At 44.2% G+C, this 15458-nt stretch overlaps 1 protein-coding gene across 1 annotated transcript in view; it reads right to left on the bottom strand.

The window, feature by feature from the left end:
* Fut10 (fucosyltransferase 10) overlaps window positions 1-15458 on the bottom strand; it is a 73192-nt gene that overhangs the window by 52545 nt on the left and 5189 nt on the right. The window contains exons 2-3 of the mRNA XM_059244382.1: window positions 13562-13897; window positions 8726-9020 (exon numbers count right to left, since the gene is read on the bottom strand). Coding sequence (XP_059100365.1) covers window positions 8726-9020; window positions 13562-13642 — 376 coding nt within the window. The 5' untranslated portion in view covers window positions 13643-13897. The remainder of the gene's footprint in view (window positions 1-8725; window positions 9021-13561; window positions 13898-15458) is intronic.

The following is a 15458-nucleotide window of genomic DNA, read 5'->3' as shown; positions in this document are numbered from 1 at the left end:
GAACTCAGTGCCAATATGGCATTTCTCTGTTGTCTACACTGGAGACTCTATAAAGGACCCATGGTCACCATCAATGACTTCACACAGCCATACCAGTGTTCTTTATGCCTTCTGCGTGTCCCAAAAGACTTACAGTTACAAGAAAAGGATTGTGACCACAAATTATTACCTCTATGTGTGGACAGTACTGGGTGAGTTGGGAAATGGAAAGGTGTGCACAGTGGGGAGCACCCCCTTCCATTTGCTGCTGGCTATTCTGTTGTTTTTTTGTTTTGTTTTGTTTCGATTAAAGGGATTAAAGGCGTGCGCCACCACCGCCCACCTTTGGTATTTTCCTTTATGCCTAGTGGATGGGAACTCTTGAGAGAAACTGGACTGGTCTCCAGAAAGTACACTTCCTGTCCTCGGAGCATTGCATACCGCGTAAGCATAGTCTTTGAACAGATGCCTTCTATGGCTTCCTCTGCATCCTTGCCTGGCTGTCTTTCCAACAGTGTTTCAAGCTGTTTAGATAAGACCATTGCTATGGTCTTATCTAAACCATAGGGTTTAGACAGGGTTTCTCTGTGTAGCTTTGCGCCTTTCCTGGAACTCACTCTGTAGCCCAGGCTGGCCTCAAACTCACAGAGATCCGCCTGGCTCTGCCTCCCGAGTGCTGGGATTAAAGGCGTGCGCCACCGCCGCCCGGCGCTGCTGGCTATTCTTATGAGCAGTACTGCCAGCAAGCTGCGAGGCTTAGCAATGGTCTTATCTAAACAGCTTGAAACACTGTTGGAAAGACAGCCAGGCAAGGATGCAGAGGAAGCCATAGAAGGCATCTGTTCAAAGACTATGCTTACGCGGTACGCAACGCTCCGAGGACAGGAAGTGTACTTTCTGGAGACCAGTCCAGTTTCTCTCAAGAGTTCCCATCCACTAGGCATAAAGGAAAATACCAAAGGTGGGCGGTGGTGGCGCACGCCTTTAATCCCAGCACTTGGGAGGTAGAGGCAGGTGGATCTCTGTGAGTTCAAGGCTAGCCTGATCTACAGAGCGAGATCCAGGACAGGCACCAAAACTACACAGAGAAATCCTGTCTCAAAAAATAAAAAAAGAGCCGGGCGGTGGTGGCGCACGCCTTTAATCCCAGCACTCGGGAGGCAGAGCCAGGCGGATCTCTGAGTTCGAGGCCAGCCTGGGCTACCAAGTGAGTCCCAGGAAAGGCGCAAAGCTACACAGAGAAACCCTGTCTCGAAAAACCAAAAAAAAAGAAAGAAAGAAAGAAAGAAAGAAAGAAAGAAAGAAAGAAAGAAAGAAAGAAAGAAAGAAAGGAAGGAAGGAAGGAAGGAAGGAAGAAAAAGAAAACACCAGATCAAACCAAGCTTAAAGCCAAACCTTGAAACCATTCTCTTGGTAATGTTCTTCCTCTCTAAGTGAGAAAGTCTATCTTCCAGATTTCTTAGATTAAAGATGAACAGGCCTGTAGAAGCATAATACTTAGTGATGGGTGTTTTATATATATATATATATATATATATATATATATATATATATATATATTTATTATGTATACAGTGTTCTGTCTGCACATATCCCTGCAGGCCAGAAGAGGGCACCAGATCTCATTACAGATGGCTGTGAGCCACCATGTGGTTGCTGGGAATTGAACTCAGGACCTTTAGAAGAGCAGTCAGTGCTCTTAACCTCTGAGCCATCTCTCCAGCCCAGTGATGGGTGTTTTATTGACTTTTTTCCTGCCAGGATGGAGGTGAATAACTGAATAGACATTTTTATACATCATAAGTATGGTAAGCTGGTGAGATAAGGATGGACAGAGTGCCTAGCAAGCCACGGAGTTAAATGAGTATGTTGTTAATTTTTCTCTTTCTACATAAATAGTTCATCATCAAGTCATAAACTCGACCTCCAGCTCACATCTCCAAGCTTCCCCGTATTTCTTCTCCACTGACACCCACCCCAGGCTAGGAAACCATCACTGACACTTACTTCGCCCACTCTAGTCTACAGCACTTCCACCAACGCTTATTTTGAACTACATTTCAGTTTTCTGTTTTCCAGGAAGAAGGAATGAAGAATTTTTGGCACATAAATCAAAGCCAAACAAAATAAAATGCTGGCTGTGGTGCTGGACATCCCAACACTCGGGAGATGGGACCAAGATAATCATGAGGGTTAGGCTAGCCTGGGCTACACAGTGAGACCTTGTCTCAAAACAAAACAAAAAACAAAATCAAATGAGTAAACAAATATCCAATCATGCCATCCCTGCTTAAAACTTTGATGCTTTCCCACATCATCTTTAACACGTCAGACTTCTAAGATGTAGCTCTGTAGCCCTTACCTAGCACACACAGCCCTGGGCTCCATCCCCATCTGGTAGCACCCTGCTTACATGTTTTACAAGCTCCATCTTATGTGCCTAACAACTGACACAAATACCACTGTATGCTATTTCCTTGAAAATCAGAACTCCATGGACTGTTTCACCCACATTAGACCACCAACTTAGATCAGTGTTCTACTCTTTATTCTATTAAAGTGGCTATTGTCTGCCTAATAACTGTAGTGGGTAGCCATTCCAGCTTTGGTCTGGAAGTTCCAACCCCCATTGAGGCTTCGGTAACTGTCACGCCTACAAGGCGGGGCCAAGAGAGGATCCGGATGCCCACGCTCTCTTGGTTCCTGGACCCTGAACGCTAGAGGTAGAACACTGCCGGACTGCGCTGCGTCTTTCCCAGAACCTGCAACCTACCTATCCCTTCATTTGTAAGTTATGCCACTAAATAAATCTCCCTTTTAACTACGTGGAGTGGCCTTAATAATTTCACCAATAAATAACTACTGTTTGTTTTTTCTTACTATGTATGGATGATTGGGCTGCATGCATGTCTGGGCACCACGTGTGTGCCTGGTGCCACAGAGCGCCAGAAGAGGGCATCAGATCCCCTGAAACTGGAGTTAGACAGTTGCGAGCCATCACGTGGTTGCTGGTAACGGACCCTGGCCCTCTGGAAGAGCAGCCGACCATCTTAACTGCAGAGCCGTGTGTCCGTTCCCATACGACTGTTTCTAAGACATCTGACCTTTGCCCTCACTTCCAGGACCAGCACTCACGGTTGGCTTGCATCAGAGGGGCGCTGTTTTCAGCATTTCCGGGGAGTTCCAGCACATGCTGCAGTGTACGACACAAGGCCACTGTGACTAACGCTGGCAGACCTTGCCTGCACAGCAGTGACTCTGCTCCCAGACACTTTCGTTTCTCAAAAGCCCCTGGAATCTACGCTGTAGACCAATCCAGGCAGGGCAAATCCAGCTGCAAACATAAACCTGGAAGGCAAGGTCCTGCAGCACTTACTCCATCAGTCTACACTGATTTTTGCTTTTAAATGTATTGATTCTGTTTTATCCCTATAAGTATTTCGCCTCCATCTACATATACGCACCTAGCGAGGCCAGAAGAGGGCGCTGGATCCCCTGGAACTAGTTACAGATGGCTGTGGGCTGCCATGTAAGGAGGTGGAAACTGAGCCCATGTCCTCAAGAGCAGCAAGTGCTCCTAAGAGCTAAACCATCTCTCCGGACCCCTAATTTGATTTTTTTTTTAGAAGAGAAACAGACTAAAGCTACAATTGCAGTCTGTATTAATAAGAAATGACTGTCTGTGCCGATGACAGAACCCCCAGCTTGTCTCAGGGGACTTCTGGGCATCAGAGCATCTGCCTAGAGCTGAAGGAGCCAGACTTCCCAGCTGCCTAAATTCATGAACTGCAGTCTTAGAAGCCGTCCGCTGCCTGCCGCTGCCCCTGGGAAGGAAGAACCTGGAACGGGCACTCATCTCTGCTTTCTTTCAGAATTGTAAAGTTAACTTGAGAAAATTGGCCAGATTTTCAGGGAGTTTTGCTCTTTCATTCTTCAGTTCTCATGTGCCACGCCAGACCAGAGTGCTTGCTCAGAAGGAAGCTGGGAACTCCTGGCTGATCAACCCTTATAATGAATGCTATCTATGTCCTTGTATCACATGATTGTGATTTTCTTTTCTCTTTTTGTTTTCTGAGGCAAGGTTTCTCTATATAGCAGTCCTAGCTGTCCTGGAACTCGCTCTGCAGACCAAGCCTGGCCTGGAACTCACAGAGATCTCCCTGTCTCTGCCTCCTTAGTACTGGGATTAAAGGTGTACACCACCACCGCCCAGCTATTGTGATTTTACTAGGCAGGTTAAACGTCAAGTAACATTAACAGAAAGTTTTTCTACGAAAGGAAAGACATTTCTTAGCTGTGAGAAATATTAAATTCTTTACACATTAACTCTTTTCCTAAAAGCTATCTTACAAAGCAAAAAAAAAAAAAAAAAAAAAAAAAAAAGCCAGGGAGCTGTTAATTTGTCCATAACTTTTGTTACTGCTTTTGTGCCAAGCTATCTCTGGAGAGAAAATGGCTTTGTCGATTACACTTTTATTTAAGCCAAATTAAATTACAGGTCTTTAACTGTGAAACACCGATTTTCTCAGGCAGTGCACAGACATCAGTGTCTTCCCCATCCCCACTCCTTACTGCCCCATGCCAGAGAGCACTACCCCCTCAAGACTTGAGAGCGACAATTCCTATTTTCTTCAGACATATCACACAGATAAGCAAGGGTTCCTTCCCGCCATAATTCTTAGGAAAACAACTGGGTATTTGGGCTGCAGATACAGAGCTTAATTGAGATCAGAGGATCATATTGAAAAAATAATTAGTTTACAGACTAGATATTAACAGCTCAGCTGCCTTTTCCAACTCAAGTCCCAGCAGGTTGTCATTCTCATGTTAGCCTTTGAGGATCCTGTTCTAGTCTGATTTCTACTGCTGTGATTAAACACACACACACACACACACACACACACACACACACACACACACACACTGAACAAAAGCAGCTTAGGGGCGAAAAGAGTTTGTTTCACCTTACAAATTCTAAGCCCATTGTTGAGGGAAGTCAGAGTCTGAACTCATTAAGCAGGAGCCTGAAGCAGAAGCCATGAATAAATGCTGCTGGCTGGCTACTGGCTAGTTTTTTGTATGAACCAGGACTACCTGCTCAGGGAATGGTGCTGCCCCCAGTGGGCTAGGCACTCCTACATCAATTAGGAGCCTACCACCAAGATAATCCCCCTCAGACACACCCAAAGGCCAATCTGATCTGGGCAATCTCTCAACTGAGACACCCTTCTCAGGTGACTCTAGGCTCTATCACATTGATAGTTAACTACGTCAGATCCTCACCGGGAAATCTGACCAATCCAAGAGAAAATTCTGTGTAATGGCGACATTGGGCAGTTTTAAGTTCACTGCAAGCTGAGCTGTAACTGTAATGTGGGGTTATGCTCATATAAATTCTGATAATAACCTAACTAAAATCCTTATATTCCTTCGTAAGAAGTTGATGGATAAGGCCTAAAACAAAAACTGCAAAATATAAGTGGCAATACAAGCATGTTCCTTGGAAAACAGCTAAAGAGCTAAACATAATTGCTTCTACAGACTGGGAAATAAGGATATTTCCTTCTGTTCTTGGAAATAAGCCTTATACCCAAATGTATACTCAACTATGTACATGAATAAATGTGAGAAAACATAATTTAAATAAAATGATTTTTAGTCACAGGTTCTGAATAACTCTCAGGGTAAGATGGCCAGGCACAACCTGGGTAAGTAACCTCACATTCCAAGATCATACAAAGAGAAAATTACCCATATTTCTCATTTCTCAGCCAACGACATTTTATGAGTACGCGTGTTCTGTCTGCATGTATGTCTATGCACCACGTGTGTGCCTGGTTCCCACAGAGGACAGAAGGTATCTGATGCCCTGGGACTGCAGTTACAGACAGTTGTGTGTTAACATGTAGGCTGGGGGAATTGAACCTGTGTCCTCTGGAAGAGCGGGCAGTATTTTTTTAGCCACTGAGCCATCTCTCCAGCCTCTAGGACAACCATACATGAAGATCAAGTTGGTGTCACTTGTTCAATCATTCATTTAACAATGCTGCTTGAAGTTTTCCAGGCCCTGTTGTAAGTGAGGCTACCACCGAGAACCAAAGTTCCGCCTCTTGCCAAGATGAGTAACCAGTCACCAACCGAGTCAGAGAACTTCAGGAGGTATTTGTAATTAGGAAACAAAAGATAAAGCAGAGCAAGGTTTTACACCAGGAGAGGTGGTGTGGAAGAAGGCTACCAGTCTAGAAAGATGAGGGAAAAGGTCTCTATGGGAAATGTCACCTAGGCAGAAATCTGTCTAGCAGGGAAGAGAAAGCTGGGAAGCATTGCCGAGGCAGTGGAAGGGCATGTCAAAGGTCCTGTCCCTGGAAACCCCTGGCTCTGAGAGAGAGAGCAGAGCAGTGGAGAGGGGCCGAGCACAGAAGGACAAGGGCAAGAGTGAACCTCAAGAACTGAGCACAAGTGGGACAGGCAGAGCCGCGCAGCCAAGTGTAAGGACTGGAAAGTTTAAAGGTTTGTTCCATTAACTCTTAATCATGCAAAGCTGTGTATGTGTGTGAATGGAAATGCAGACACCTATGAAGCCAGAGGTATCAGATCCTCTGGAGCTGGAGTAACAGATGGTTGTGACACACCCAACATGGGTCCTGGGAACAGAACTCAGGTTCTCTCCAAGAACAGCAAGTGATCTTAACCCCTGAACCATCATCTCTCAGCCTGGATTAACAAGTGCACACCATATGTCTGGCTGTTTTATATGGTTCTGGGGATTGAATGCAGGTCCCCATGTGTGGTGGTTAGAATGAAAATGATCCTCACAGGCTCTGTGTTTGAATGCTTAGTCCCCAATCAGTTGAACTGTTTGGGAAGGATTAGGAGGTGTGGCCTTGTTGGAGAGGTGTGTCATCAGGGATGGGCTTTGAGGTTCCAAAAGCCCTCGCCATTCCAGATGGCTTTCTCTCTTTCTCCCTACCTCCAACTTTTAGATAAGATGTAAGCTCTCAGCTACTGCTCCTATGCCATGCCTTCCTGTCTACTGTATACTCCCCTCCATGGTGGTCACAGACTCTACTACCCTCTGGAACTGTGAGCTTTTGTCGTTGTGTCTCCTCACAGTGATAGAAAAGTAAATAAGACACTATGTTTACATACCCATCACCTTAATGACTTAGCTCCCTCCTCAACCATTTTTTTTATTTTGATTACTCTAACATCAAAGAAATAAACATCATGCTTCTTTATGTCCAATTAGACACCCGTCATTATCATCGAAATTTCGTGCCTTCATCCCAAATGGATATTTGAACTGATGTCAGCAATGCCAAATTCTAAGTGTCAGATTCAGTAAGCACTACACTTACCTGTGAAACACTGAGCAGCCCATCCAACCAAGCCTATGTTGGTGTCTAGGTTGCTGTTCTATTGCTATGAAGAGACACCATGACCAAGGTGTTGTAGAATATTATTTTAAGATATGTTACATTTGTTTATGCTGTGGAACATTTGTTTAATGATGCAAAGATGTGTTGCACTCTTTTATATTACATTTGTTTAACTCTGTGAAGCTGTGTTACTGTGCCTGTCTAATAGACCTGATGGTCTAATAAAGAGCTGAATGGTCAATAGCAAGGCAGGAGAAAGGATAGGCAGGGCTGGAAGGCAGAAAGAATATAGAGAAGGAGAAATCTGGGGAGAGAAAGATCTAGGAGTAAGAAAAGAAGAGGTCAGACACAGAATAAGAAAGAAAGAAAAAATATACAGAAAAAAGAGAAAGGTAAAAGCCCAGCAGCAAAAAAGTAGTCAGGACAAGCTAAGGCTGGGCCTTTATAACTAAGAATAAGTCTCCGTGTGTAAAGAGCAAAAACAACCAACTACACCAAGGCAGCTTGTAAAAGACAGCATTTAATTGGGAGATTGCTTACAGTTTCAGCAGGTTAGTCCATGATCATCACTGTGGGAAGCACGGTGGCAGACAGGTAGGTAGACAAGAGTGCTGGAACAGTAGCTAAGACCTTACATCTGCAGGTGACAGTCAGAGACAAAGGAGACTGGGCCTGGCGAGGGCTTTTTTTTTTTAAGATTTATTTATTTATTATGTATACAGTGTTCTGTCTGCATGTATCCCCGCAAGCCAGAAGAGGGCACCAGATCTCATTACAGATGGTTATGAGCCACCATGTGGTTGATGGGAATTGAACTCAGGACCTTTGGAAGAACAAGCAGTGCTCTTAACCTCTGAGCCATTCTCCAGCCCCATGGTGAGGGCTTTTGAAACCTCAAAGCCCACCCCCAATGGCACACCTCCTCTAACAAGGTCACACCTCTCCTAAATAGTCCACCAACTGGGGACCACTCATTCAAACATATGAGCCTATGGGGGCCATCCTCATTCACACCAGCACAGTTGGCCAGGACTGTCTGATATTTGCTAAATGCCTCAGGCCTTCCACATAGCCAACACTGAAGAAATCAGGTGCTCTAACACTTGTTCCAGGAGAGCTCTGCCCTCTCAGGAGATGAGCAGTAATCCGGCTTTGAACAAGACATTAAGAGTTGAAAGGAGGCCGGGCGGTGGTGGCGCACGCCTTTAATCCCAGCACTCGGGAGGCAGAGCCAGGCGGATCTCTGTGAGTTCGAGGCCAGCCTGGACTACCAAGTGAGTTCCAGGAAAGGCGCAAAGCTACACAGAGAAACCCTGTCTCGAAAAAAAAAAAAAGAGTTGAAAGGAGGAAGGAAAAACCCAACTCACCATAGAAGAGGAAGGCCTTGGTCATAGGATGATGCTGGAAGGTCCGGTTGATGGTGAAGAAGCAAGCATCTGGCCCACACTGGCCGAGCCTGCCAGTCTCTCCAGTCAGTGGGGACCACCACAGCACAATGGGGTAGCTCCCCACATCCATCGTGTTCTTCACATCCGAGGCTAGTGCTGCCTTTGCAGGAAAGGGATTGAGATGTTTAGGCTCCTCTTCCACTTCTTTACGTCCATCTTGCAAATTGGAATTTTTAAACTTCTTCCTTTCGAATTTTCCAAGCTCGACCACTACCTGAAAGTGAAGACAACCATTATCAGAATCTGATTCTCCCACGTCATTCGGCACAGCTCCCATTGCCTTGATGTTTTAGCTTCTTGTCGGTTTTCTGTAACAACATACCAAAACTCCTTTAAAATATCACACTTACTATAACCATACAGTTCTGGATGGTTGGAGCTAGACATGGGCTTACAGTCTAATTATCAAAAGGCCAGCATGTCTACATTCTTCTATAGACCTTGAGGGACAGTCCAACCTCTTGCTTTTTCTATCTTTCAGGAATCGTTCACAATGTTTATTTAGCTCATGATCCCATGTTCAATCTTTAGATCTATCAACACCACTTCTCTCACTCCTGACACTGCCCCTTTCCATGAAAACATCCAGGAAAGGTTCTCTGCTGCTGTGGGATAATGCTCTTGTATACTGTAAAGATTTGTCACTCAGATTGGTTTAATAAAATGCTGATCGGCCAGTAGCCAGGCAGGAAGTGTAGTTAGAGCAACCAGATTAGAATTCTGGGAAGAGGAAGGGCAGAGTCAGGAGTCCCCAGCCAGATGCAGAGGAAGCAAGATGAGAATGTCGCACTGAGAAAAGGTACCAAGACACGTGGCTAAACACAGATAAGAATTATGAGTAATTTAAGTATAAGAGTGGGTTTAGAAATAAGCCTGATCTACCAGCCAAGCATTTATAAATAATACTAAGCCTCCGAGTCAATTATTTAAGAAGTGGCTGCTGGGTACTTGGGAATAGGTAGGCAGGAGAGAAACTTCTGCCTACGCTCTGCTTTTAATGACTTCTGTGGATAATTCAGGACAATCTCCCGTGTCTTGTTCCACCGGGTGCTGCTATAACAGAATACCTGAGGTTGACAATCTCTAAAGAATAAAGATTTGTTTCTCATAGTTCTGGAGACTGTGTTGTCTGACATTGAGGAATCCAACAGAAGGAAAGGGACAGGAAGGGTTGGGGTGTAGCTTAGTGCTGGTATACTTGCCCACTACACTCAAAGCCAAGGGCTTCATCCCAGCATATGCCTTCCACCAAAGAGATTATTTTAAAGCCAGAGTAGTGACATATACATGTGATCCTAGCACTTAAGAGGCTGAGGCAGTAAGATACCAAGTTCAGGGTCAACATGGGATATATAGTGAGACCTTGTCCCAAAAAAAAGAAAGAGAGAAAGAATCAAATTCATCTTTTTATCAGCAACCCGCTCCTAAGATAGCCCAGTTCCATTATAATGGCGTTAAGTCCTCCACAAGAGGACACACACTCAGCAGCCAAGAGTAGCTCCTTGTTAATGGGCTTGCTATTCCTAGTGTGAGAAAAGGGCCATGACTACCTACCATACATCACCTGGAGTCCATAACTCCCTAGGGAAAGAGTAAAACTTTGACTAAATTCTCAATGTGCCCATGCCAACTAAGATGTCAAGACCTTCTCTATGAAAGCCGAGTGCTATTCCAAAAGAGTAAAAAAAAAAAAAAATACATTAGCTTTAAGCAACCGAAACCAAATCAGCCCTGCGAAGAGCTTCCTCAGCATTTTTATAATGTAATAATGTGGCTCTTCCCCAAAAGCTTGATGGAAGCAAGTTAATTTACAGCGCAGACCCTCTCTTCATTTGACCTTCCTTCTTACTAACGTACAACCAATAACTTAAGAAAAAGAAGAAAGAAAAGGCTGTCAAAACTCCATGAGATAAAACTTCACGACAAAATTTGCTCCGTGTGTCTCACCCATGTCTCCTGTGTGAAGTGTAAGTTCATTTGTAAATAACAGGAGCAGTTTTAAGGAGAGCTGTTTCTGCACAGCAGCTCTTAATGTGTATTTGTCCCTAGATGTCATTGTCAGGTTGTAGGAAATACGAGAGATAGGAGGACATGAAGCAAAACCTTAAGGATAAGATCAGCCAAATCCACAATGCAAAGGACCAAAAAACCAGTTTCTTCAACCAACCCAAGACACAGAATAAAACGTGGAACAAAGGTAACTTCCCCAACAAATAAATAAATAAACAAATATATAAATAATAGATAAGATACAAATGTAAAACTTGAGATTCACCAGCCAAATGCAGTGTGTAGAAATGTGTTTACTGCAGATTCAGAATCTCATTATAAAAGGACTTTTCTCTGGGAGAAATCTAGCACGCCTACTAGAGGGTACTGAGAAACAACTGCTCACTGCCGTAGGTGAGATAGCAGTTATGTGGTTATGTTTTTTTAAGTCTCTGGGCTGGAGAAATGACTCAGTGACTAAGTGTACGTACTGTACTGCTCTTCTAAAGACCTGAGTTTGGTTCCCAGCACCCACATTAGGCAGCTCAAAACTGCCTGTAACTATAGCTCTGTAGGATCTGAAGTCCGCTTTTAATCTGTGCAGGCACCCACACAAATGTGGCATACTTGCACACACATGCACACATGTGCATGTACACACACAAAAAGGAAGGAAGGAAGGAAGGAAGGAAGGAAGGAAGGAAGGAAGGAAGGAAGGAAGGGAAGGAAGGAAGGAAGGGATGGAGGGAAAGAGGGAGGGAGGAAGGGAGGGAGGGAGAGAGAGGGAAAGAAAGAAAGAAAGAAAGAAAGAAAGAAAGAAAGAAAGAAAGAAAGAAAGAAAGAAAGAAAGAAAGAAAGAAAGCATTTGAAGTCTATCTGGTTGGTATAGAGAGCACACCCACAATTCCAGCATTCTGGACAAGGGACTCTAGCACAGGAGGATAGTGAGTTTGAAGTCAGCATGGGCAGAAGAGACAGGGACAGGGACAGAGACAGATGAACCCAGTCTCAAAAAGGAAAATGATCCCTACTTGTTAGAAAAACATACTAATGTACAGCCAAGTAAAGTGCTGCAAGGATTTGTTTTAAAATACTCCACATATATTCATGAATTATTTTTGCAAGTAGGTAATTAAAATTCAAAAATAAAAATACATATACACTTAGTGAATTTTCTGACAAAATATAATGAAATGTGGGTTTAGAATGATGTCTAAAAATCAATGGTTGCCTCCAAGATTGTTTGAGCTTTACTGGGGGATTGGTATTTACATTGTCATATTTAGACTATCATTTGTATTAGTTGCTTTTCTCATTGCTGGGACCAAATAGTCAACAAGGAGCAAGCTAAGGGAGGAGTGGTCACCTTCGGAACACAGATCAGGGGACGCAGTACATTAATTCAGGGAGGGCAGAAAGGCAGGTTCCAGGTGGTGGGGATGTGTGACCAGGACTCTTCACCTCACATCTCGTCGGAGCAGGAGGCAGAGGAAGGTTGCTCATTTAGTTCTCTCCTTCTTTCCCTTTTATTTAGTGTGGGCCCTCAGCCCATGGGACAGTGCCACACACCTCCAGGTCAGCCTTCCCTTCTCTAGTAAACATCTCTGGAAAAATCCCTCAGAGACAGACTCAGAGGTGTATCTCCTAGGTGATTCTAAATCCAGTCAAGTGAACAATGAAGATTAGCCCTCATACCATTGATGTTAAAATGTACGTTATAAAATGTGGCATGGGCTGAACTGTATCCTCAGAAACACGTGTCTGTATTTGGCAGTATAGCCACAAAGGAGATGATCTTAGGGCCTTAACCCAATATAACTGAGATCACTATAAAAGGGGAAAGTTGGGCACAGAGGTAAGACCATATAAAGACAGAGGGAGAAGAAGACAGGGAGGCAGGTCTCAGAAGAAACAACCCAGCCAACACCTTGGTCCTGAGACAACCCAAGCTCTATTTCCAATAAAGTAAATTTTGTCTTGTCTAAGCTTCTGGGTACAAGGTACTCCTTAATGACAACTCCGGCTGAGGACCAGGATCCACAATTAATTTACCTTTCCTTAACTTTACTTATGTGTCTACCCTCTGAACTAGTAAAAACAGAATGATTCAGAATATAAGCATTTTACTTTTCATTAATAGTGTTTTATAACTTTTTATTAATTTGAAATGTTAAATATTGATGTACCCGGTGTGACAGTGAAAAACAGGACACAGTCCCAACACCACCAGTGACAAAACCGAAGCTGAGCCAGAAGGGGGCTCGCCGGCAGCACGCACATCACTTCCCATGCTCAGAAAACAGAAACGACATGTACACCAAAACCACCTAATTTATTGTGACCTCTAAAAGAAAGCTCCAAAGCCACACAGAGAAGCCCTGTCTAAAAAAAAAAAAAAAAAAAGGAAGAAAGAAAAAGGAGAAAAAGAAAATCTTCTCCCAAATGGGCATGGTGGCTCCTTTCTTTAATCCCAACACTTAGGAATCAGAAGCAGAAGTATCTTGAGTTCCAGGGCACACTAGTATACACACACACACACACACACACACACACACACACACACACACACACACAGGGGGAGGGCGAGGAAAAAGAAAAAATAGAATTAGGATGTTCTCCTTTGTAATGTGTAGCATGGGCTCACGATGCTGAAAAGTAAAGCAAACATCAATTACTCAGGGCTTTCTGAGGAAAAGGAACTGGGCAGGAAGGAGATGCTAAGTGCCTAGCAATGAGTCTGCTCTACACAGCCCGGGTTCCCAGTACCTGCAGCGTGACCATCAGAAAGACAGTGGCTGTCATGCACAGGCAAGACGCCAGAAGCTTCCTCCTCTGAATCCGCACCATGCTGCCCTGTCCTGGGTGACTGATAAAGGGCTGGGCTGGCCACCAGGTGTCCTCCAGTCAGCCCACAGCCAGAGACAACTTCACATGGAGGAACCATCTGGGTGCCAATTTCCTGCTGGGAGCTGGTCTCCATGAAGGACTGAGATCCAAGGTTCCCAGCGGCCCAGGCTTGACACTGAGAGGGAACAGCATGCAGTCTTCTTAGGCTATCATCAGAGCAGCTGGAGTCCTCAGACACAGCAGCATCCAAAAACACTGCAAGGAATGAATAATCTTTTAGCCACAGTGCAGAGCTGACAGACATGGGCTTACTGCATAAAAGCACAGAAATCTTAAACTAAAAGGAACCTTTTAGATCATACACCTCATTATACCTAATACTTAATCATATATATACCTAATACCTCATTCAGAAATAAAGTACCTGAGACCAGAATGGTTACCTAACTTGCTCAAGGCCACACAGCCCCATCAACTCTCATGTCTCCCTAATTTTTCTGCCATTAGAAGACTGGATTGCAGGTTTACTTAGATGAAGTCACTTCCTAACCAGGTCTCAAAGGAATAAAGAAACAGACCGCACATCCACTTCTGAAAAAGCTAGGGGAAAAAAAAATAATAAAGGTTCAGGTTTTGGTTAAGAAGGGGACAGTGACTAACTAAAGAAACCAACCAGCTCATGGAGGAATTCTGTTTACTGGATCATCTACTGAGATTTTTGTGGAAAGCACAACAAAGCAGGGGTGGTGTGGGCAATATGAGCTTCTGGAAGCTTCAGGTAAGGTTTCCATGTATCTGAATTGGCTGCTCTTTTTGGCGTTTGGGGGACAGGTCCTCATGAAGCCAGGCTGGCCTCAAACTCACTGTTGCGGCCAAATATAGCCCTGAACTTCTGATCTCTTCCCCACCTGATTCTACCTCCTAAATGCTGGGATTATAGCATACTGTGTCCACCAGTATGCCCAGATTGATGGGGTATTAGGAATGAAACACAGGGCCTTGTGTATTTGAGGTGAGCACTGTATCAACTGAGCTACCTTAGAAGCCTTTTCAGGAGAGGAGAAAAAAAAAAAAAGAAACAACTCTTAAAAGGCACAGAATGGTCACATTGAATGTTTCTTTCTTTCTTTCTTTCTTTTTTTTTTTTTTTGGTTTTTCAAGACAGGATTTCTCCATGTAGTTTTGGTGCCCGTCCTGGATATTGCTCTGTAGACCACCAGGCTGGCCTCGAACTCACAGAGATCTCTGCCTGGCTCTGCCTCCCAAATGCTGGGATTAAAGGCGGGTGCCACTGCCACCCGGCTATGAATGTTTCTTATTCCCAAATGCCGTAACTCTGACATCCTGGGCAAACAGTCCTATAGGAGCAAAATTAGAGCAAGCTTGGAGGGCACAATATGTCAAGGGCTGGATTATAAATCTGAGTCACATGTCTCCAGGATGCAGAATTAGAAATTAACTAGAAATATAATGGAACAGAGGTTAGGAGAAAGGTCTGTATCTTAATAGCACGCTCCTTTCTCATGACCCTGTTATTTTCGTTTTGTTTTATGTGTTTATGTGCTTGTTGTGTCTGTTTGTGAACGTGTGTGTGCGCACGCGCCAAAAGCCACAGAAGGCACTGGAGCTAGCTTTATAGGAGGGCTGTGGGCCACCCAACGAGGGAGCTCAGAACTGAACTCCAATCTACTGCCAGCACTCTTAACCACTGAGCCATCTCTCCAGCCCCTCTGCTGACTGACTTCTAAATTTAGGATATTTTTCTTCCTCAATAGCACATTGATTCTTGGTGTCAGAAATCACCAAAAATACATTT

Source organism: Peromyscus eremicus, chromosome 17, assembly GCF_949786415.1.
Source record: "Peromyscus eremicus chromosome 17, PerEre_H2_v1, whole genome shotgun sequence".
Classification (NCBI taxonomy): domain Eukaryota; kingdom Metazoa; phylum Chordata; class Mammalia; order Rodentia; family Cricetidae; genus Peromyscus; species Peromyscus eremicus.
The sequence above is the reverse complement of the archived record's forward strand: the minus strand, read 5'-3'. Positions and strand labels throughout refer to the sequence as shown.